Source organism: Labeo rohita, chromosome 16, assembly GCF_022985175.1.
Source record: "Labeo rohita strain BAU-BD-2019 chromosome 16, IGBB_LRoh.1.0, whole genome shotgun sequence".
NCBI lineage: Eukaryota > Metazoa > Chordata > Actinopteri > Cypriniformes > Cyprinidae > Labeo > Labeo rohita.
The window spans coordinates 6370060-6393385 of NC_066884.1; the positions used below are offsets into that span (position 1 = coordinate 6370060).

Genomic DNA, 23326 nt, shown 5'->3' on the forward strand with positions numbered 1-23326 from the left:
TTGGATCAAATAAATGCAGGCTCGTAGAGACTTTTTTAGAAAATTTAAAAAATCTCACTGTTCAGAAACCTTTGACTGGTAGTGTATTACCAGTAGATCCCAATGAGCACACATAGGAAAGGTAGAAGGAAAACCTACCAAATTAGGATTTTACTCGCTTTTAATGGTTTAATCCTACAATGCAATTTCCTTTTGTATCTAACATATTAACACCACGCGAGGGCGCTTAAAGTGTATCGACGTGACAGGCGTCGTTTCCTTGCCTCTAATATGAAAACCAACGCAAATGGTCTTCTGTTTAAACGAGGAAAAAAGCTCAAATGTGCAATATGTAAATAGGGAGCAGCATTAATGTTTAGTTTACATGTTTAAAGTGGTATTTTTCCTCTGTATGTCTGCGGACACCCCACCCACCGCTCCTCTCTCTGCGCAGTCTCTGCAGGACGCGCCGTCTCTCACGTATCTGCATCCGCTCGTCACTGTCAAGGTCACGTGCAGCAGCGTGTGGAATTCCACACTTTCCTCATCCTGACGTTACATTGAAGCAAACTCACTTCTGCTTTTTCATAGTGTCTAGGACGTGCGCCTTAATATCCAACAGGAGGCTATGAAAACGGTTAATGTTAAACGATTTTATCCCAAAATGCGTGTCGTGTGAGCACGTGTAAATTCGTATTGCATCGTTGAATGACAAACTAAATGTTATTTTCAGCTAACCTAGTAAAATTATGTGATTTTTGGTCACAATTGTAACCACAGTGCTTTTTTCTCAGTGTCTATGTTGAAAATCAAACAATAAACCAAAAATAAATGCACACTGGTTTCATTTTATAGCAAAGCTTTGAAAAATGAGAATCAACCGGTTGCCCTCAAAATGTGGGTTTGTGTTTATCCAATAATAGTTGTATTTTTGGGGCCTTCGAGCATAATGTATATGATCTTTAATACAGCATCTGTATCATGACGCGTTGTCCTTGCATCATTTCACACAACTTTGATAGAGAAAACAACTCTGGTTATCTTAAAGGTAAAATATAATAAGATGCATGGAAGATATCCATCTTTTGCAGTTCAAGTGTGCATTTTGGGAGTCTAGCAGATCTATACAGCACCAAATTGCGCTTGTTTCAGGCATGTTATAAATCTCCCCTCTATGTCCTTGTATAGTATCGTCTTACACAGCTTCCCATCATCGTTTCCATAGCATTCGTGATAGATTGCTCGTGTACGCTTCTTTAAAATTATCCTACGAACACGGCGTGACGTCAGGTTGCCAGGGTGACCAGCCCCGGTGGCACGTGTCCGGTATAAAATGGTGCAGCATTACGCGGAAACTGAGCAGATCCGCAGCAGCATCACAGAAGGAGGTGAGTTCTTCCTTATGGGCTTACATCAGTTTTAGGTCGCATATATAGATTGCAAAATGTTATACGCATATTAAACCATTTAAAGATGACATTTAGCTTTGCAGGAGGTTGTTTGCTGCGTTTAGGTTTGTAAGGAAGTTGTTACATAATCAGTTTCTGCGTGATGCACGAATGTATGGAGGCGTGGTACATTCATACATTTCATGTGGCTTTATTTAAAATTTCATGTGTTTTTTTTTTTATCAAAGGATATCAAAATAATTTCACAGCCGTGATATTTTAGTATTTTATGATATAAAAGTGTAAAAGAATGAGCAGGGTGACGTGACTTGCAGGCCTGTAGCGATGGGCTCATTGCGTCATATCGTTCCAGAATGTACCATCTGCTAAAATGCTGCGAAATAGGGGAGGAAGTATTATTTAATAAATTATTTTTAAAAACAACATCTCCAAACGCGACCGTGTGTCGTTTAAGGGCATTTTAGAGTAGTATTTTAAATCAAATGGTTGTTATATGTATTCGACGTATTTACATCGACAAATAATGAATGAAGATGAAACACACTGCCCCTTTTTGAACATAAAAGCAGCCGTTTGCGCTCTAATGCTTATAAAAGCGGATGAACAGAAATAATGTCCGACCTACGGGGCATCACTCGCATCGTGAAGGTCGAATGAGCTGTCAAGGTCAATTGAAATAATGTCTTGCGATTGTTAAACATGTCTTTCTCCCAATAGCTGCGTTTTGAACGCTTTATTCGAGAATATGAATATGCCAGAGTATCTACCTGTATTTTAAAGTAAATGTGAAAAGGACACATGGTACACGGTGAGCATCATGGGAGGTTTTCTCCCTCATGTACGTGACTCGACTCGTGTTCGATGCTGCAGTGGAGAACATGACTCAGATCTGAAAACCCTGGGTATCATGAGCAATACTGAACTTCAGAATTGACTTTTTTGGTCATTCCCTTTGAATTCCCTGTTGAATAAAACACAGGGAACCAGCCCAAGCTGTTTTTCCAGCAACCAAATGACCCACCTGAACAGGTTGGGTCTGGTTCGTGTTTTTTTTTTTTTTTTTTAGCAGGGTATGCTGTGATCATTTAAAATAAATAATGGCATTACTATATTCTGTAATGCTTGAGTGTAATTTGAAGACTGTGGGATGAAATATAATATATGTTCATGCGAGGAAGTGACATGCAGGCCGCATCTCCATCCCTCCTTCATTGACCTTCTGCGGTCTGACTCTGCAGTTGCCACTGGCAACCAGAAGGGCCTTCAGCTGGCCATTTAAGTGTCACTAATAGTAACCGTTACCTTATTACCAGGTGAATTTGGTGTTCATACTATGACAAAGAAACCAGTACAAATTTAATCAGGTTTTTGATGCACTGATTTATGCATCATGACATCACAAGCAGCAAATGATGTGCATTGGTTTGACATTTGTGTCTGCATCATCAAAAGCACCCAGATGGCAGGCAGATTAGACCACTGTAGCAGCGATTTCACAGAATGAAATCTTGAATTGTGCATTATCAAAATAGTGCATGCATATTGCATGTGAAATGAGCTACAGTACAGGCACACGGTCTGTGCATTGCAGAGAGGGTGTTTTTTCTCTAGGGTTTTACAGGCTGTAATTAGCACCTTTGGAGGAATAATTTTTAGAGCACCTTCTAAAGCATTTCCCACAACGGAGCCAAGAAGGGGAACAGTGGGTTGCAGTGTAGGGTAATTAAATCTTCTTACATCATACTTATTGCACTGCAACTTAAGCCAAATGACCGTTGGCACACACATAATAGTCCCAATGTTGGACATTTATGTTCTGGACTAGTTAAAGTGCTTATCTGTTTTCTAAAAACTTGCTTTCCCCCACTGCTATTGTCTGGCTGGAATGACACAGCACTTCCTCAGGATGCCTTTTATAGCCAAACTATAAATTCAACACTTCTCTACTTAATATTAATTATATTACTACTAAAATGGATCCATAATTGTTGGTTATTTCATTAGTTGCATGCTATTTTTTTTGTGAAGTGACAATACTGAAGTTCCTGTTTCATTGTATGCCACACAGCATTAGATATTTTTCACTCAAATGACTGGTTGCGTGTCCCAGGAAAACTGTCCTGGTTATGCCCGTCCGTGTGTCCTTGTTCTGTCACACGGGGTGATTTGGTGTGACGAAATGGCTGCTTGCGGAGTCAGAGGAAATGCAGTCCTCTCATCTCCAGAAGAGAAGGTGTGGCATTGTGGTTTGTCAAGACTTGCTTCCTACTTCATCAGGATATTGCGCAATGCTGTTAAATGAGAGCAAATTGAATACAGAGAGACTGAAAATGATAAAATAAATAATACAATTAACTCATATAATTATGATAGGCACAAAAATAAATTAAGCAGCCAAATAACTATTCAACTGTATGCCATAAACAGTTGGCAGGAGGATTATGGGTAGTGTAGTTCTCAAAAATTTAGCGATTAAACAATTTTTGTAGAAAATAGAAAAGAAAATTGTCACACTAATTTGTGGCTTCTACCAAAGAAAATATTTTAAATTTTCAAAGTCCTGACTGGAAGAATTATTTTAATTAAAAAGACATATTGAGATATTTTGATTCAAAATTACAAGGTCAAAATAAAACAGATACAGTGATTTGCAATTTATGCCAACTTAAAAAAAAGGTTTACACATTTTTCTATGTAGAAAATGGCATTTTTACTTGAACTTTGCACTGTTGATTCATGGTCACAAGTGTGCGTATTATCCAATCAGATTATGGCACTAGAAATAATCATTTGAAAATTAGCGTTTAATGTGTAGTGTCATGTTACACATGATATGCACGTGACAGTGTTGCTAAGACTGAGAGACGCTAAAACAGAACAGTGGGGGAATTGAATTTAGGGTCAGTTCAGAGGTGTGTGTGTCATTTGATCCAGGCCTAATTGGAGGCAGCAGACTTTTGGCAGGAAACCAGTTCTCATTGACTTTGTTCCACTGTTCTTTACATTTTCCAGGAACACAAAAATAGATATTCACATCTATTAACAAAAATGCATAGTAGCACAATTTGTGAAAACATTGGAGAATCAGAACAACCAACACCAAAATCCAAACAAAAGAAGTCAGAGGAGAGGAAGAGAAACTTAAGATGCCGACATGGCCACTGTTTTCCTGTGCTGAATGACCTTGTGAACATCATGTGATCGTTCTCTGCAATTTCATCAGATCGTTTGGCTTTTAAGGCTTACATCTGTTTATTAATTCTTTGCATTACCTCCATGCATCCAAAAGCTTAATTTCTAAATTAATCAACGGTCACTTTGTCAGATGATGTTTGCAAAATAAATAATTTTTGCACAAGCAGCACCTACATACCAAATGCAGCCATTTTAGCCTCAAGATTAATCTTTGTCATTTCAAATGCAGTGCATTCTGGTAGTCCTTAACAAGACTGCATAGAATGGGGACTTGGATTAGGATTACTTAGTCAGGTCAGGTGCAGTATTAGGAGATTATAGTCTTCAGTTACACATCGCCAGATGCAAGGACGGTCAGTCTCTATGCATGCTGTGAAAGACTGAGCTTCCATCTTTCATCACTGATAAAATCAAGTATGTTTTTTTGATTATGTAACATTGCAATTGCTAGTATTTTCCCATTACTTGCTATAGATGGAGTTCATCTAGGTTTGCCCTTGGCCGAACCAAATACAATAAACAAAAAGCAGAATTTTATAACATTGCAATTAAATTAGGTCACCTTTTTTGCTAGACATCAACCTTCATCTCTTTTCACATTGCCCTTGAGATAAACGACCTGATTTCATCCAGTCTGCCAATGTGGGCCATTGGTTATAGTGCATTAACCTGCATGTGAGTTCAGGGTCAGCACTCATCTTGTACAACCAGTATTACACTTATAAGGAAATGTTAAAAAGCAGCTGATTGCTAATTCAAAGTGAACTGAGTTTAATTTGTATGAGTGAGATGGCCTCAAATGTTACAGGCAAGCATCTGAACTCGTTTTAGGTTGAGTGGTCAAGGTGTCGCATTGATTAGTTGCTGTATTCTGAGCCTGAGGGTGATTTTTTTAGCATTCCTGGAAACTGCCATTGCCATTGGGAAATGGATCGTTAAGCGCCTAGAAAATAAAACACTAATGAAAAGCTTCCAAAGCGCTCTTCCCTATAAAATCTGCTGCCATTGTGTCCATCTCTAACTCATAACCTTAAAATCTCAGACATTTTCTTTCTTTACATGCATGCACAGAACTGCTTTTGCAATTTTCTGCCTCATGCAACTTTCTGAATTCTGCAATTTAGGACAGAATTGATATAATATTCATTTCAAACTGTAATAGAGTTGCAAATACATATTTTTATGCCCAGAGCATCTTTTTAAGCAGGTGAAGGTCATTTTTGGCCATTTCACTGATGCACAGAGACAGAAATCTAAATGGCAGATGAGGTCCAATCAATGGCGTCTATGGAAAACCTGTTCATTTGTCTCGTTAATGACCGTGTGCATGGTTGTGCACTACTTACCTTGATGAAAGTATAAACATGTGGGCTCAGAACAAACCATACCTCACTAAAACCCAACGGATGAGACGTTTTCCATCAACTAGCCACATCTATGAGCTTTTAGAGAGCTATATTTCGTTGTGACTACACATATACACATCATAACTCTGTTAGCTAAAATATTTTTACATCTTAAGATGTCAAACAAAGTATAATGTATTAGAGCCACTCCCTTGAGTTATTTCATACACAGTCTTGTAGTGTTTGAAATACTCACAGGGATGTTACTTTACGTCTAGCTGTAAAAACAGCAACAGCAGCGACTGCCTGTTTGTTAAAAAGCTGAAGTAAATCAACTGAAAGCCATTTACACTTTAACTGCATTTATATTTGTTAACTGCGAGTCACATACTCTAGTTCATATGCAAATATATACTTTTTCAGTAGCAGTTACACATCCTACACATCTTCCCTTTTCATTCATCAGGCTTTATCCATATATGGCATAATGTAAAAATATTTGACTCAGGTCCAATTGTCAGGCACATGTTACATAAGACCCATCCTCACACACATGCTTTTCACTCTGATAACAGAGTAACCTGCAAACGATGTCGGCATGTGACAACTTGCTACGTATTGAAGCCCACAATGAAGAATGTTTGCACATACATCCCCCTTTCACTGCACTACCAGTATTTCAGCAACTTCCTGTGTGCATAAGGAAGTTCAAGGACAGATTATAAAACTGCGCAACTTGCTGCCCCTGTTCTGCATGAAGAGAGTAGAATAAAAGATATGTCTTAACACAATAGGTCTTCTGCTCTGCCAGGCTAATAAAGTATGCAGGTCCTATGAGGCCGAGGTTTGGAATTTTCCCAGACAGCATGCTAATGGACCCAAGAACAATAAAAACTGGAGAACAGTTCAAGCCTCCACCCACCATCCAAAACATAACACTGGCTCAGAGAAAGTTCACAAAGTTCAATCCCACAAGCGTGTTTAGACAGACCACTGAGCTGCTAGTGAGGGTGGGCAGTATGATCGAAATCTTATATCATAGAAATCTAAGAAAATAAAAGATCACACTAATGCTGTTATTTCACAAGAAATTTAATGAGAATTAACCTTATAATGCCTACTTTTGAATTACAGTGAATTAAAAAAAAATGTGTAAGTTAAGTAACAAATAAAAAGTACTTTATAATTTATTATTTTCTCTTATTTTTTGCAAGCTGATGGCCACAAATCACAAGATTAGATTCAAAATAAATGCCAGTTGTGTACAAAACAGCTTTAAATGATTAAACACTTGAGTTCAAAAGAACAGTAAAACTAACATTATTATAAAGTTATATTATATGTTATAAACTTGATGCAGTTGTTCTAAAAGCCTGCTTTGTTTTTGTCTTCTCTTATTTCAGGTTCAAGACCACAATCCATACTCTTGCAATAATGTCTGAGCTTTGCGTTGGAATCAATGGGTAAGTTAACATCCGATCTGTCATGATGGTTAAGGCTTTAATATATGATTAAATGACATCACAAAAGATAAAATACTAAATGCAGTCTATTTTTAACAAAGGATCTGTTCCAAAACCTAGTAAAAACCACCTAAAAATACTACACCTAATAAACAGTGGTGAAAATGGTAGATGAAGCAAGATCAAGATCAATTCTAAATATTCATAAAAGTTTGAGAGTAGATGAAAAAAAATAAAAATGGGTAACACTTTGCAATAAAGTTCATTAATTATAATTAGTTAACTACATCAGTTAACATGAACTAAGAATGACCTCTACAGCATTTATTAAACTTAATGTTAATTTCAACATTTACTAATGCAATATTAAAATCACAAGTTGTGTTTAACAGTAGTTAATGCACTGTGAACTAACATGAATAAACAACGAATGACTATATTTACATTAACTAACATTAACAAAGATTAAAAAATACTGTAATGTATTGTTCATTTTAAGTAATACATTAACTAATGTTAAAAAATGACACCTTATTGTAAAGTGTTACCAAAAAATTGATAATATTAAACTATTTTAAAATTTAAAAAAATCTAAATAAAACACCTAATAAAAAATATTTCTTGTCATGTGACCATTAGCCAACACTGTAGGACTGTAAACATGCAAAAGTGTTAAGTATTCCCTTAAAATCACAGGGGGATTTCAATAAATATTTTAGGTAAAAGGATTTCGGCTGACAAAAAAAATATCTAAAATCTCTGATGATAATAATAATAAAGACAGTTAACTATAAACAGTTATATATAATTTAAAAACAGTGATTTGTTGACTATAAAGAACATTCAAAGTTAATCTGAGTTTCCCTTTCCCTTATGTTTTTTAGAGGTAGTAAACAGTAAGTCAGCTCACTAGGTTTTGGGACAGAGCTAATAATTCCACAAATAGAGATGGAAAAATGCAGATAGATAGAGAGAGAGAGAAAGAAAGAGAGAGCAAATGGCCTGATTCAGAATGATTACAAGAACAGGATTACCCAGGATGAGCTTAAGCCTCCGTCCACACAAGCACGTACACACACTCCTGCTGCATAGCCTTTCAGGCAATGTGTATTACCAGTCAGTCAGATATCAACTGACAAACGTGAGTTATTCACTTCACCTTTCATATGTTGGTATATTTCAATAAAAACATGTAGATATTCCCCTGTTTTGTCTAATGAAATCACACAGCCCTTCAGTGGAATTTTCCATCGTGTTCCCTGCAGTACGGGCACACATATACGGGAGAATGAGAGGCATCTCTCAAAATAACAGATACAAGACAGACTGTGTCATTATGAAACATCCTTAATAACCCTGCTGTGTGTTTGTGTAGATTTGGCCGCATTGGCCGTCTGGTCCTCAGGGCCTGCCTTGAGAAGGGAATTAAAGTCACCGCCATCAACGACCCCTTCATCGACCTGCAGTACATGGTGAGATTCACTGAAGCAGAAATGATGATTCTTGGCATTGTGTTAAGCAGCAGCCATGTTAAACTAACATATATAGTCCTGTAGGCCTGCACTGCATAGTGTTTTTTTAAGCATGAGAACGTGCAGCTTTTAGCATTCATGTTTAAAGTTCAAACTCTACACTCCCAGTCTTCAGTGTCACATGAGCCTTCAGAAATTTTTTATTATTATTATCAATATTTAAAACAGTTGAGTACATTTTTTCAGGGTTCTTTGATAAATAGAAAAACCCAAAGATCAACATTTATCTGAAATAAAAACCTTTTGTAACATTTTGTAACATTGGGGAAAAAAGAAGAAATTAACTTTTTTATTTAGCAAGGATGCTTTAACTTGTTTAAGAGTAATGATAAAGACATTTATAATGTTACAAAAGATTTCTATTTCAGATAAATGCTGTTCTTCTGAACTTTCTTGTTGAGCAGAAGAGACTTCTTTTAAAACCATTAAAAAATGTACTGTTCAAAAACCTTTGACTGGTAGTGTATAATAATGTCTTAATGCATATTCCTGGTCCGATTGTGCACCATTTATTGCTAGACACTATTATTAAACAAATATAAAAAATATCTTTAAAAAAAAAAAAAATAATATATATATATATATATATATATATATATATATATAGTAATAATTTATGCTGCTGAAATTGTTTTCCTTTCAAATGATGTCACAATTCTATTATTTTTCCAAATTATTTTTTAAATATACATTTTAAGACTAAAAATAAATGTGATTTTTTTTTTTCTGTGACTCCTATCTTTATATTAATCCTAATTCTGTAATCTCAAACTTGAAATTATTTATCTTGCATTACAGGTCTACATGTTCAAGTATGACTCCACTCACGGCCGTTACAAGGGAAAAGTGCACCAGGAGGATGGAAAACTGTTCGTTGATGGTCAGGCCATCTCTGTGTTCCAGTGGTACGTTTTGTTGATCTTATATATCATAGTCAGCCTTCAAGAACGTCTCAATGCTAGGATATATCTCCAACCTTGACACATAGTCTGCAAACATGTTTAAATTCATAGTAAACACTGTCAAATGAATAAGATTTGTACATCATACTGCACAGTATATACTGCATACTAGGCACTATTTTTGAAAAAGTATCGTAAACAGTGTGGAGTATCCACTAATACTGGTTCATTAGTTCACTGCATACACGCATAGTATGATAGTATGCTATTTTAAACATAGTCTATAGTGTTGTGCTAATTCTTCTTCTCTCTTACATTTAGTATGAAGCCTGCTGAGATCCCATGGGGTGATGCTGGTGCCCTGTATGTAGTCGAGTCCACCGGAGTCTTCCTCAGCATTGAGAAGGCCTCAGTAAGTCTACACCTCAACAGGATCTGGAATGTAAATGCATAGCATCAAATATTATTATAATACTGATATTTTCTGAAATTCATTCCCCTAGGCTCACATCCAGGGTGGCGCCAAGCGCGTAGTTGTGTCTGCCCCATCACCTGACGCTCCCATGTTCGTGATGGGAGTCAACCAGGACAAGTATGACCCCTCCAGTATGACCATTGTCAGGTGAGCAAACCAAGTTCAATGCATGTCAGCATGCAAACAAAATATTTAATGCATGCATATACTTACCTAATTGTTCGATCTGATGCAACACTAAGAAATAACAATATTAACGTGTGTGTTTTTTGTTGAAAACATCACAGCAATGCATCCTGCACCACTAACTGCTTGGCTCCCCTGGCTAAAGTTATTCATGATAACTTTGGTATTGAGGAAGCCCTCATGGTAAGTCAGTGCCATGATTATATATACACAATTGGGACAAAAAATACTTTTGCAACTATTTTGACAGTGATTTGAAATAGACAAACAATTAACATCTGCATCTTAGAAATAAAGGCTAAAAAGAAACCATAAAGCATGAGAGTTATAATGGAAAACATGATGTGTGAAAGTCACATTTTTACTTAAAAACTGTCTATTTAGTTTAAATGTAATTAAAACAGCAGTTTCGTAATCACAGTTTAGTAATCACATTAAGTCATATCAGGATTTTATTTTGATTAGTTGTGCAGAACTAAAGTTTATTTCCCATATCTGAACACTCCTGTTGAAAATATTTTTTTTTAAGAAATTTATATTTTTATTCAGCAAGGATGCAATCATTCAAAAAGACATTTAGAATGTTACAAAATAATTCTATTTAAAATAAATGCTGTTCTTTTGAACTTTCTTTTCATCAAAGAATTCTGAGAAATGTATCAGATTTCAACAAAAATATGAACTGTTTTTAACATTGATAATAAAAAATGTTTCTCGAGCAGCAAATCAGCATATTAAAATGATTTCTGAAAGATCATATGACACTCAAGGCTGGAGTAAAGATGCTGAAAATTCAGCTTTGCATCACATTAATAAAACACTTTTTAAAAGATTTTCAAATAGAAAACAGTTATTTTAAATTGCCATAATTTTTCACAATTTTACTGTTTTTACTGGGGTTTTTTTTTTTGACCAAATAAATGCAGCCTTATTGAGCATAAGAGACTTCTTTCAAAAACCTTAAAACAGCAGTGTACTCTATGTGTCTTTCTCATTATTTCTTTTCTGTACCTCTTCACAGACCACAGTCCATGCATACACCGCTACACAGAAGACAGTGGACGGCCCCTCTGCCAAGGCCTGGCGCGATGGACGTGGCGCCCACCAGAACATCATCCCTGCTTCCACTGGTGCTGCCAAGGCTGTGGGCAAAGTCATTCCTGAGCTGAACGGGTCAGTGCAAGATAGATCAGAAAGACAACTGATCAATTCTGACGTTGATCGGATAAATTTACCGTCTCTCTCTGATTTGTAGCAAGCTGACCGGTATGGCGTTCCGTGTGCCAGTCGCCGATGTGTCCGTCGTTGACCTCACCTGCCGCCTCTCAAAGCCCGCCAGCTACGCTGACATCAAGGAGTCTGTCAAGAAGGCCGCTCATGGACCACTGAAGGGAATTCTGGGATACACAGAGGATTCCGTAAGTGGTTACAGTAAAAATCTCAAATGCATATTTTCACATATAGTGGACAGAAATTGGAATCATATTTAATTTGTGTTTACATTTAGGTTGTTTCATCTGACTTCGTTGGTGACACTCACTCTTCAATCTTTGATGCCGGTGCAGGCATTTCCCTCAATGACAACTTTGTCAAACTCATCTCCTGGTAAGCTCAGAAACGAAAAAACCAAACAAAATAAACGTCAGCAGAAAAAGCAGTGCTCTAATCTTCTTTTGTCTTTCTGTCTCACAGGTATGACAATGAATTTGGCTACAGCCATCGCGTTGCTGACCTGTTAGTGTACATGCACTCCAAAGAGTAACTCACCAAGTTTTGCGACAGCAGAAAAGCCCTACCATTCCTTCTTTTCGACGCACTTATTTCATAGCTGAAGCCATAGTGATACGCCTTAGCATTCCTGTTCCCACCTACGAGACGCATTCGTCTCTGTAGACGTCTGTGTGTGCGTGTTAGTTTCTTTTGACGGTATTTGTGTCAGTGTCACTCCACAGGCATTGCTGTAGTTGTTACCATTCTGGGTGTAATCACATTGTGTTGGTGTAAAGAGAATAACTGATATAAATTACATGAGGTAAAAGGCTACTGTAATGCAGTTTAAAAGAAACTAATTAAAGTGTTTGGAAAAACAAATGTGTTGCAGTTATTTTGTCTCTTGTAAGGTGTACTAACAAACATCATGGTAATAGTTTAACCCTATAATACCTACTGTATTATATTTGAGAAATGAACTTCTAAGAAGATGAAGAAGATCAAACGTTTCCTGGAAAAAAACTGTTGCACACTGTCTTTTGTTGAATAACTTCATATTGTTGGTAACAATTCAAGATGAACATTTACAGGACTGAAGCAACTTAGAGTTACTTGATCATCCATGCAAATTTTTTTAGAATAAAAGTAAGAATATATATATAACAGTCAATATGCCTTTGAAGGAATGATCATTTGTTCAACTCTCAATCATCATGTTAAAATGACAGATCATAAAACCATGTAAACATAATAATAAGACATACTATTGGGATATACAGAGTGACAACTGATATTTATACGCATGATACTGTATAAAGTCTTATTGATTTACATTGCAAGCTATGAGAATTTCTTACTTTTTGTCCATATAAATGACAACTGCACAAAATTGCTAATTTTTTGCTCAGTTCTGGCCTCTAAATTAAGTTGAGGTGTTTTTTTTTCCCTCAAAATGAGCCCCAAAAGTTGATTACTTTTCTAAATTTCTAATATTTTCAACTGTTAATCATTTTGAAACATTTAAACCAGGCAGAGTTAACCTTACAGTAGCACTCAACACTGATTACTGTCAGACTTTCAAAATCCTTTATTACTTGAATTAAATTTAAAATAAGTAAGGAATAATATATATCTTTATTTTGCAATAACAAATGGCTGGATGTACATTATCCCATTTATTACACAGCTGCTTGCCACAAAAACAAATGATTAGACATGAAACACTGATCTGAGTTGAAATATCTGAACACAAAGCAAAACAAAATGGCAGCAGCTGCTTTAAAAAAATTTTTAAAAATGAGTCCACGAAACCAGGATAACATAATTACTGTACTGTACACATAATACTGAATTGAGTTTTAATATTTTATTAGCTAACCAAATGCAAAGTTTCCACTAAGAAAAACTATCAAACGTATAGTGCCGACTTAAGTTTCCTGAATGAGTCTGTGTTATTAGCTTTTACCAGTTGCTATCAGGAATAACACACCTTGGAATGTCATGACTGACCAATCAGAATCAAGCATTCCACAGAGCCGTGTAATAATTTAATTTAAAGCACAGCCACCACAAATTCATACTTGACACCACTTATTTACTTGTTTTTAGATCATTTTGATTTTAAATTCAGATTTGAAATCTTAACAAGAAATAGTTTAATAGCTATGATACTTGTTTTGAAATCAAATGTTTGCATAGTTATGACAGGAAACACTGGCATCTAACAGTGCCTTGGAAAAAATTAATTAAAGAATTAATCTTAAAATCTTAAAACTAAAGTATGTGCATAAACCAGTAAATAAAACAGTTACTGATGTGTCCTATTCTGTGTCCTAAACTCCTGAAACATTCATGTCTCATTTTAGAGCAATCAATGCAGTTTATAAAATAAGTCAATTAAAACTCTATGTGGGTGTTTGTGTGAAAAAATCTGATTTTTCAAAAGTAACTGTAATTTAATTACATATTTTTTCCCAGTAACTGTAAGTAATTACAGTTACATTTATTTTGTAATTAAATTACGAAATTCCGTTACATGTAACTAGTTATTCCACAACACTGCAGATATCATACAAAACGCATATATTATATAAATATGGTAGAAATATATATTAACTTTTTTGTACTTTTAACTTTTCTATATACAACTTCTTTTTAAAGATGCACAAGAAAACGACAACCAAAATCAGATTTATCATTCGATCGTTTATGGTATTTAGCCATGTTTACACGTCCGTAATTATGATCATTATATGCTAATTGTGATAATTACACAGTCAGAATCATTCACAGTTATCTCGTTTCCTTTCTGTCCTTGTGAAAGAGCCTGAATTACAACTGAACGAATAAACGATGAGTAAATTAATGAAAATACGTTTCATTCGTTTAATCGTTTATGGTGTTCAGCAATGTTTACACATTCATAATTATCCCGTTCCCGTTCTCTTATCTTTGTGAACGAGACGGATTTATACATGAACGAACAACTTTGTGACTAACGTCACCGTGACCGAATATTCAGGCATCCTACTCATCTGACATAACGTTACTGCTTTATTGCATAAATTAAAGCAAGGAGGTACGCATATTAGAGCTTATTTTGCATGAAACCTAGCCATTTTAATAATTGTGTATCAAGCTAGTTGCTATTCTGTTTCTATGTTTAGAATGAGACGCGGAACTAGTAACTACAGTAAAATACAGAGCGCTTCCGCTCGGACCTTTAACAGTGATGCACCGGGGGATTATGTGACCTGCTCCTGTCATTGTAAAATCGCGATTTTGTTGGTAAAGAAAACATTTGTTCTTTTAAATAATTATTGTTAGAAGTGTTAAATTAGTTCCAGAAACAAATATAGTTTATAATAACGTATATAATAATTATATGTCGAGTATTTCCTCACGATTTGAGCGCGCTGCCTGATACCGATGTAGTAAATGTGGTGTATAACATGTTGACGGTTTGATAAACCAAATAATATTAACACGTATTGCGATGTTATATAGATATAAGGTATATGATACACTCTAACTTTATGGAAAGTGTTTATTTAACACTAATATAGAATATATCTGGTGTTTTTCTGTATTAACAGGATCTGAGGAGGAAAATCACTGAAAGCTGTACCATGACGCTTTTTCATTTCGGAAACTGTTTTTCTTTGGCGTATTTCCCATATTTCATTACATACAAATGTAGTGGATTGTAAGTATTTAGAAAATATATTTTTTCATATTTATGAAAGTATTATAGTATTATAGTTCGATAGACTTGAATAGATATTGTTGACTCATTATTGGTGCTGCAGTATGTATTATTTAAGATGCGGTGTTTGTTTTATATACTGAAGTATGCCAGTGGACAGTATAATCATCTTGAGTCATATACCCTATGCCATTCAACAGTTGTTGTATGCTGCAAATGTCAACATTTTCTTTCTGGCCATGATCACTGTTGTAATCTTCACACTTTTTTTTTGCTAGATCTGAATATAATGCATTTTGGAGATGTGTCCAAGCAGGTGCTACCTACCTCTTTGTGCAGCTGTGCAAGGTGAGTGAGCCTTTTGGTTCTCACAAAGAGGTTTCTAATGTTTGTGGGTCTAAGAGAGAATGTTGTGCGGTTTTCTTTAAATGTGTGATATCACTTTCAGATGCTGTTTCTTGCCACATTTTTTCCCACCTGGGAGGGAGGAGCTGGCGTGTATGATTTTGTTGGGGTGAGCTGTGAATGTGCCACTATTTTTTATTCATTTTTGAGCTTTTCATTATGCATTTATATAGATAACTTTGATTCAAAATATTGATTCGACATATAGTTCACTCAAAATGTAGATGAGTTTGTTTCTTCGTCTAAACAGATTTGGAGAAATTTAACATTACATAATTTGCTCACCCTCAGGAGTGAATGGGTGCCGTCAAAATGAGAGTCCAAACAGCTGATTAAAACATCACATGACTTCAGGCCATCAGTTAGCATCTTGCAGAGTAAAAAGATGTGTGTTTGTAAGAAACAAATCCATGATTTAGATTTTTCAACTTTAAACCAAAAAATGAGTCCACAATGCATAATAATGCTTCCTTCAGTCAAAATGTCCCCTGTTATTTTCTCTCACATCAAAATCCACTCACATATTTGTTTAGAACTGTTTTGGACTGTTTTCTTGTAAACAGTGCTTGATCTGTGCATATTTCTCTCCTGATTCAGAATGAGTAATATTGTGGATGGATGACTTGTATTTTAGGTAGAAGAAACAGTTGATGGATTTGTTTCTTACAAACATTCAGCTTTTTACTTTACAAGATGGTAACTGAGGGACTGGAATGGTGTGGATTACTTGAGGATTATTGTGATGTTTTTATCAGCTTGATGTGGACTCTCATTCTGACGGCACCCATTTACTGCAGAGGATCGCAATGTAATGCTGAATTTGAAGCGCCTTGAAATGAGGTGAATGCATTGTCAGCAAATGTTTATTTTGGGGTGAATTATTCATTTAAGGTTTTGTGCTCACAACTTGTTCACACATTATTTCAGCCATGCTGACAGTGCAAATATCCATGTTAACTTCATTCATTCATGTCATTTTAACCCCAGGAGTTCATGAAGGCCACAGTGGACATGGCTGATCTTCTAGGTCTTCATCTGGTTATGTCTAGAAATGCTGGAAAGGGCGAATATAAGATCATGGTGGCAGCTATGGGCTGGGCTACAGCCGAACTCATCATGTCAAGGTATTCTGATCATTCTGAGAAATTCGGCATCAACCACAATAATGACAGATTTTCACTGGCAGTAACCAGTAGATATTAACATATATGGTTTGGTTTAGCACTTTGTTCAAGATTTAAGTCCAAGTTTGAGAAATGGTCAGTACTTTAAAAAAATATAAAATCATTAATTTGAGTTCATTCTAAACAGATGTATTCCTTTATGGGTGGGAGCTCGTGGCATTGAGTTTGACTGGAAATACATTCAAATGAGCTTTGACTCCAACATCAGTCTGGTAAGATATGTGCTTACTTTGTGCTGTAGTTTTTGTGTTTGCATGCATCAAAAAAGTCAACATCACAAATATATGCATTTATTTATTTTACTATAACTTTGTTTAATGATATGCTGATATCTTTTTGTCATTGGGACACAATTTTTAAGTCAGATTTACACACTTCTGTTACTTTTCCCTGTACCTAATATTATTTGTTATCATATCAGGTACATTATATTGCCATGGCAGCAGTTGTTTGGATGTTCACTCGATACGACCTTCCCAAAAGCTTCAGACTCCCCGTTACCGTCCTGCTGGGATTGTGTGTTTATAAGGGCTTTCTCATGGAGTAAGTATCACATTCATACTTGTTTATCTTTATTCTGCCATAAGAGAAACTTATTTAGTACTACATTTGTTACAGTTTTTCATCTAAGATATTGCAGCAGAGCTGGTTTAAGTCAGCGTTGTCAGTTCTTTCGTATGTCTACAATATGTTTTAGTCAAAATACAAAACAAGTGTTAAGATGTATTCAAAATTGTGTCATGTTTCTAGTAAACAGGGTTTATGATTTATGAAAACAGTTAAATTCAAGTAAGGATTCACAATGAAATTTAATTATTTGCTTTTTTTAAGAATTTGGCATCAGTTTTAGTCAAATATTGGATAAGGATAATATTGGTGCTTAATTTTTCCAATTCAGTCAGTCAGTTTGCTGTTTTACTACAGAAGATTACTACTGCAAAGTACTAAATTATTCATTTTACCTACTGTACAGTTAGTACATTTTATTGTTTACTTTCACTGTGTGGATGAATGATTCAAACAGTATTGATTCACAGTATCAGCTGTTATATCTGACAACACTTCTGTATCAGTTTAATTGCGTACCATTTAAAAGCAGCTATTTACATTCATCTACAAAGATCATTTGTTTGAACTTGTAAATTGAATTAGTCAATTAGATGTTAAATTTGTATAATAATTAGAACATAATTAAACATTATTTTAATTATTTAATTTTATTCCTTTTCATTTAACTATTTGAAAAATGCCTATTTAGTATAGTAAAGTTCAATACTGTAGAACTGATGCACTTGTTCGTCTCTCCTCTAGATGGCACTGTTGTTATAAGTTTATTGCCGTTGCTGCTTTAGTTTCTGGCTGTGCTTGAAATTAATACTAGCTCAGGGATAGGCAACATCGGTCCTGGAGTGCCGATGATCTGCAGAGTTTAGTTCCAACTCTAATGAAACACACCAAGGTCTTCAGGATTACTAAGGCTACAGGCAGTTGAGGTTTTGTTTGCAGGGTTGAAACTAAACTCTGCAGGACCTCGGCACTCCAGGACTGACATTTCCTATCCCTGTACTTATTACTTACTGAATATTGTACACTATGCACTGTATACTATTGCTATTTTATTTTAAAAAATAGCATGTGAAATGCATTACACAGAATAAAACATTTAATTCAGTAGTATGCAATGTTGTCAAATTACCTTTACATCTTGAATGTGAGCATCTTGCATTTATTTCACATTAATTTAGTGTTGCAGGAAATTTCAAATGTTTTAATTTAAATTGCATTGTGTGTTACAGTGTTAGTGTTGTGTAGCAGGTCATCTGGGTGTTTCACACACATAAAAATATATGCACACTACTTGCTGTATACATACTATAAACTGCAGAATTAATATGTGTAATATGTGTTTTCTTTAAAAAAACGTATGCTCTTTGTTTTGCGCCTAACTGTTTATTTCCATGTTTGTGTCTCTCCCTCAGACTGTTTGTTCATGTTTTCCTCCTGGGCAGCTGGACGGCTCTGCTAGTGAAGGCCGTGCTCACTGGTGCTATCTCCCTTTGTTCACTCTTCCTATTCGTCACACTCATTCACAGCAACTAAACACTTGTACTGTACAGTGCCTCCACTGAAACGGCATTTCAAGTATTTGAAAAGCAAATCCACATTCCTGCTTTGAAAACTTTTGACTTTTGTATCTGCCACATTGAGAGACTGTGAGAGTATAACTGTTATTAGTGAACGTGTTTATACTTTATTCAATTAACTAAATAAACATCTGACTTCAATGTGAAGGAATACTTGGACAGTTTTGGGAGAGAAACCAGTTATGGTAAAACCACCTTCAAGAAAGACCTTATTAACAAGCTAATTTATTAATAAAGACCACATGGGACAAATATCACTTGCAGTTTTTGTATGGTAGAATTTAGTTATTATATATATAAATACTTGATTTTTATTACTTGATATAAATACTCACATGCCTGGAGCCGCAGGACATTACTAGTTCCTCACGTTGTGTTGGTTTGATCTTGGTCTACTTACTGGTAAAAATTGCATTCCGAGGGGTAAAATCCATGTCTTTTGGCAGGGTTCCCCTGGTAAAATTCAGATTCCAGGGGCTAAATATCACATTATTGGGGTCGCTTCAACCCACGGCAACAGTGCTAAAGTAGCCCAATTCCGCGACAAAACCGCAGACTTGGCAACACTGCCGACTTCTCTTAAACATGCTGAGACAGATCCTTACCCTCTGAACTGGCTAGCAATTCCAGCTGCAGTGTTGAACCAAATCCCCATTGAGATTCTCAGCATTATCCTGTCTTCTCGTGCATTTGTCTTGCATTGACGACCAGCTTTTTTGGGGGACTTGAATGAATTAGTGTCATTGTAAACCCGGAATAATCGAAAAATAACAGATTTGGAACAGCAAACTTCTCTTGCAGTAGCTGAAAGGGTCATCCCTTTGGCCTTCATCTGGACAACTTCCTGTTGCAAGGTTTCAGTCACCCAAGAGCGGCCCGTCATTTTGTAAGATCAGTGAAAATTGGAGGAATGCTGCCACTTAAATAGGGTTTGTCATATAATTAAGGAAACTGGCAACAGGTGCCAGATTAACACCAATAAGTCTATACTGTGCTTCAGAATACAATTAATTTATGAAATGCTTAAAAACTGTTAGGATAACTTCAAATAGGACTAAGCAGTGACCTTGAAATTTGTGTGAGAAATAAGTGTGTGTGTGTGTTTACATTTTACTTTGCTATTGTTTATTAACTAACATAAAGATATTAATTCATGTTAGCTAATGCGTTAAAGGAGTAGTTCACGTAAAAATTAAAATTTGCTGACGATGTACTCATCCTCAGACCTACATCCAAGATGTAGATGAATTTCTTCATAGGAACATATTTTGAGAAATTCTTCTGGATCTTCTGTGGTGAATGGGTGCCATCAGAATGAGAGTCCAAACAGTTGATGAAAACATCACAATAACCTTGTGAATCAAAAAGCTGTGTGTTTGTAGTAAACAAATTAATTGTTAAGAGTATTAAACTGTTGCTTCTGAATAAAAAGATTAAAATTTGCATAATATTGCTTTCTTCAATTAAAAAATGATCTTGCTCAAAACAAGCACCATTAGATGATGTTTTATTAACAAGTTCAGGAGGAGCGCATCAGATACCTAGCCTAATTAACACAAAAGGAGCTCACTCAAGTTAATCAGCGCTGTAGATTCAAATACAGCTGACTTACCTCTGAACTTTTGACGGCTTATCAGCATCCCTCCACCATCCCCATCTCCTCATTCCCGAGCTCGGAGCCCTTCCCCGGGCAGCACGCCAAATATGCATTACTATACTCCGGCTAATCATATGTAGTGTGAACTCGTGAACAGTCCAAAGTGGTTGGTTTTGATGTGAGAGAACAACAGGACATTGACTTTGTCACTGGAGGAAATGTTATTATGGATTATAGGCTGGTATTTTGTGAATTACTGTGATGTTTTATCAGCTGTTCATTCTGACAGCACCCATTCACTGCACAGGATCTGTTGGGATTGTGTCCAAGTAATTCAATACTAAACTTCTCCAAATCTGTTCCCATTAAAAAAAAAAAAAAAAAATTCAGCAAATGTTTGGGTGAATTATTCCTTTAACTAATGTGAACAAATGAGACCTTATTGTAAAGTGTTACCTATTAATCTTTTGTCATTATCCTGCTATTCCAGTTCAGCTGAGCTTTGCATTCCTGGCACATTAAAACTCATAAATCTGCTAGGAATACAAAGGTGATATTTCACGGGGCAACTTTTATTTTTAATGTGCCAGAAATGCAAAGCTCAGCTAAAAGCATCATCTTAAGGGACAAGTTAACTATGTATTTTAATGAACTGTAAATACACTTTTCCAGAAAAAAAGAGAGAAACTGCTAGTGATGTTCATAAAACAGTTAAAATTGTCTTATTGACCAGTATGTCAGGAATGCATCAAATGCTGTTGGTAATATTTATCTTGGGTAAAAACAACTTGTTTACCATGATTATTACCCATTCAGTTTTATACTTAAAGAAATTATATCCAATAGTTTTGGTTATTTTCAGGTTTTAAAAAATGGCTAAAAGGTTTCATTTTTTAACCTCAGAACTTTTTTTGCCTGCCAGCTGATTAAAATAAGCTTTAAAAAGACTGCAATGGATAGTCTACGTGCAACAAGTTGATACGATCTAAACTTGTGCATTCTCTTCATTTTGCGCTTATAGAAAGATCACTGTGATAACTTCAACTTGTTTAGCCCTTTTTATCAGATGTCTCGAGCTAGTTTACCTGCAGCGATAATGGCTGTGCAGTTACAAACCAGTTTTGCAGGTTTAAAAGAGCATTGTTTTCCCTCTCCATAAGCATAACAAAGCGAATGTTGTGAAAAGAACTGAATGAACAGCCAAGCTCACTAGTGTTTCATTCTTGGATTGTGGGTCACTCTCACATGTATTCTGTTACCTGCAGAGACTGTCTTTTATCTGACAGTCAAGCTGTAATCAAACTTTAGTGTCATGTGTATTCATCTCTCAGGGTATTTTTCTCAGCTTTTCACTTTGTGAACTTTCTTTGGAACTTTGTTTCAAATTCAGGTTTTGTTATTTGCATCAAACTCTTTTAAATGTTTTTTTAAATCTTTTACAGCCTGTGTAATAATTCTGTCTTTTGAACTTTTTTTGATCAGATATAAGGCTCCCTGTCAGGGGTTTTAGGGGTGGGAGCTTCCCCTGTGCGTTCTGGATACTGAGCCTTTTTGACCACATCTTTGATGCTTTATCTAAAATTAAAATCATTTATTTATTTACATTATGTGATAAATGACCAACTAGAGCCGTACAGTTCTGGATAAACTGAGAATACAGAATCACAGTTTTTTTTTTTTTTGTTTGTTTGTTTTTTTAAATAGACATCACAATACCATGATTCTCAAAAAATAGACAACTAAATAAAATAGTGTGTGATGATTCAAATGTAATTCAATGATTCAGTGACTCGCTCATAATGACTCCTAAATGAATCAACTCAATTTTAAAAAGGTGATTTACTCTATTTTGATTGCTACTTTAGACAACAGTGTTTATATCCCAGCTATAAACTTTTATCCCAGTACTTCTGTGATTATTTGAGTGTAACACAGAAATATAGATACAAAAGGCTTTGTGAACATTTTTCGTGTAGTTGAATCCAGTGTTGGGGGTAACGCATTACAAGTAAGACAAGTTACGTAATTAGATTACTTTTTTCAACTGTAAAGTAACCATTACTTTTTAATTCACAAAAAATCTATTCCCATTTATTGACTGTGTGCTTTGTAAACATGACGTTTACTGTAGGTCTAGACTAAATGTCACAAATATCCTTTATGTATTGAATCTCATTTCATTAACCAGTGTCTTTGCTGCTGACCTTCGATGCTCCAATTTAACTTTTCTAATAAGCAAAAATAACTATAAACTAACATCTGTGCTTCATTTTTTATTCCTACAGACATTAATTCACTTTTCCTTCAGCCTGAGGCTTATTCTTTTCACTTTTGGTGTGAAAGAGCTTTTACGTTTGCCAAAAGTAGAACTTTTTATTTTAAAAACAAACAAGCCCTGCCTGGATTTAAAAAGTAACGCATTACCTTCCATAAAAAGTAACAAAGTAACGTAATTACGTTACTAACGTAATTAGAACACAAAACATGTTTTAAGTAAATGGTCCATATTCAGAAAACATCAGGGGCTTCTGGCAAAACATCAGTGGCTAAACGCCCATAACCCCCACCCTCTCAACGTCACTGCTTTCACTGTC

General features: G+C 35.5%; 2 protein-coding genes across 2 annotated transcripts; both read left to right on the top strand.

Annotated features, from left to right (window-relative positions):
- Positions 1-1223: 1223 nt before the first annotated feature.
- Positions 1224-12578, top strand: gapdhs (glyceraldehyde-3-phosphate dehydrogenase, spermatogenic). Its single transcript, XM_051131167.1, has 11 exons — positions 1224-1367; positions 7333-7392; positions 8768-8864; positions 9723-9829; positions 10148-10238; positions 10330-10448; positions 10589-10670; positions 11509-11660; positions 11743-11905; positions 11995-12092; positions 12180-12578. The coding sequence occupies exons 2-11, from the start codon at positions 7364-7366 to the stop codon at positions 12247-12249; spliced, it is 1008 nt and encodes a 335-aa protein (XP_050987124.1). The 5' UTR covers positions 1224-1367; positions 7333-7363; the 3' UTR covers positions 12250-12578.
- A 2285-nt stretch (positions 12579-14863) lies between these two features.
- tmem147 (transmembrane protein 147) lies at positions 14864-19276 on the top strand. The gene is made up of 8 exons (XM_051132458.1): positions 14864-14984; positions 15293-15402; positions 15681-15750; positions 15851-15916; positions 16795-16931; positions 17119-17203; positions 17413-17534; positions 18971-19276. Exons 1-8 carry the CDS (start codon positions 14865-14867, stop codon positions 19089-19091), a joined length of 831 nt encoding a protein of 276 aa, XP_050988415.1. The 5' UTR covers position 14864; the 3' UTR covers positions 19092-19276.
- Positions 19277-23326: the final 4050 nt, after the last annotated feature.

Coding starts and splice junctions, on each gene's coding strand:
- gapdhs (XM_051131167.1), top strand. CDS start 7,364: ATGTCTGAGCTTTGCGTTGGAATCAATGG. Junction 8,865..9,722: donor TCATCGACCTGCAGTACATG/GTGAGATTCACT, acceptor CTTGCATTACAG/GTCTACATGTTCAAGTATGA. Junction 10,671..11,508: donor GTATTGAGGAAGCCCTCATG/GTAAGTCAGTGC, acceptor ACCTCTTCACAG/ACCACAGTCCATGCATACAC.
- tmem147 (XM_051132458.1), top strand. CDS start 14,865: ATGAGACGCGGAACTAGTAACTACAGTAAAATACAGAGCGCTTCCGCT. Junction 14,985..15,292: donor GTAAAATCGCGATTTTGTTG/GTAAAGAAAACA, acceptor CTGTATTAACAG/GATCTGAGGAGGAAAATCAC. Junction 16,932..17,118: donor GCCGAACTCATCATGTCAAG/GTATTCTGATCA, acceptor CATTCTAAACAG/ATGTATTCCTTTATGGGTGG.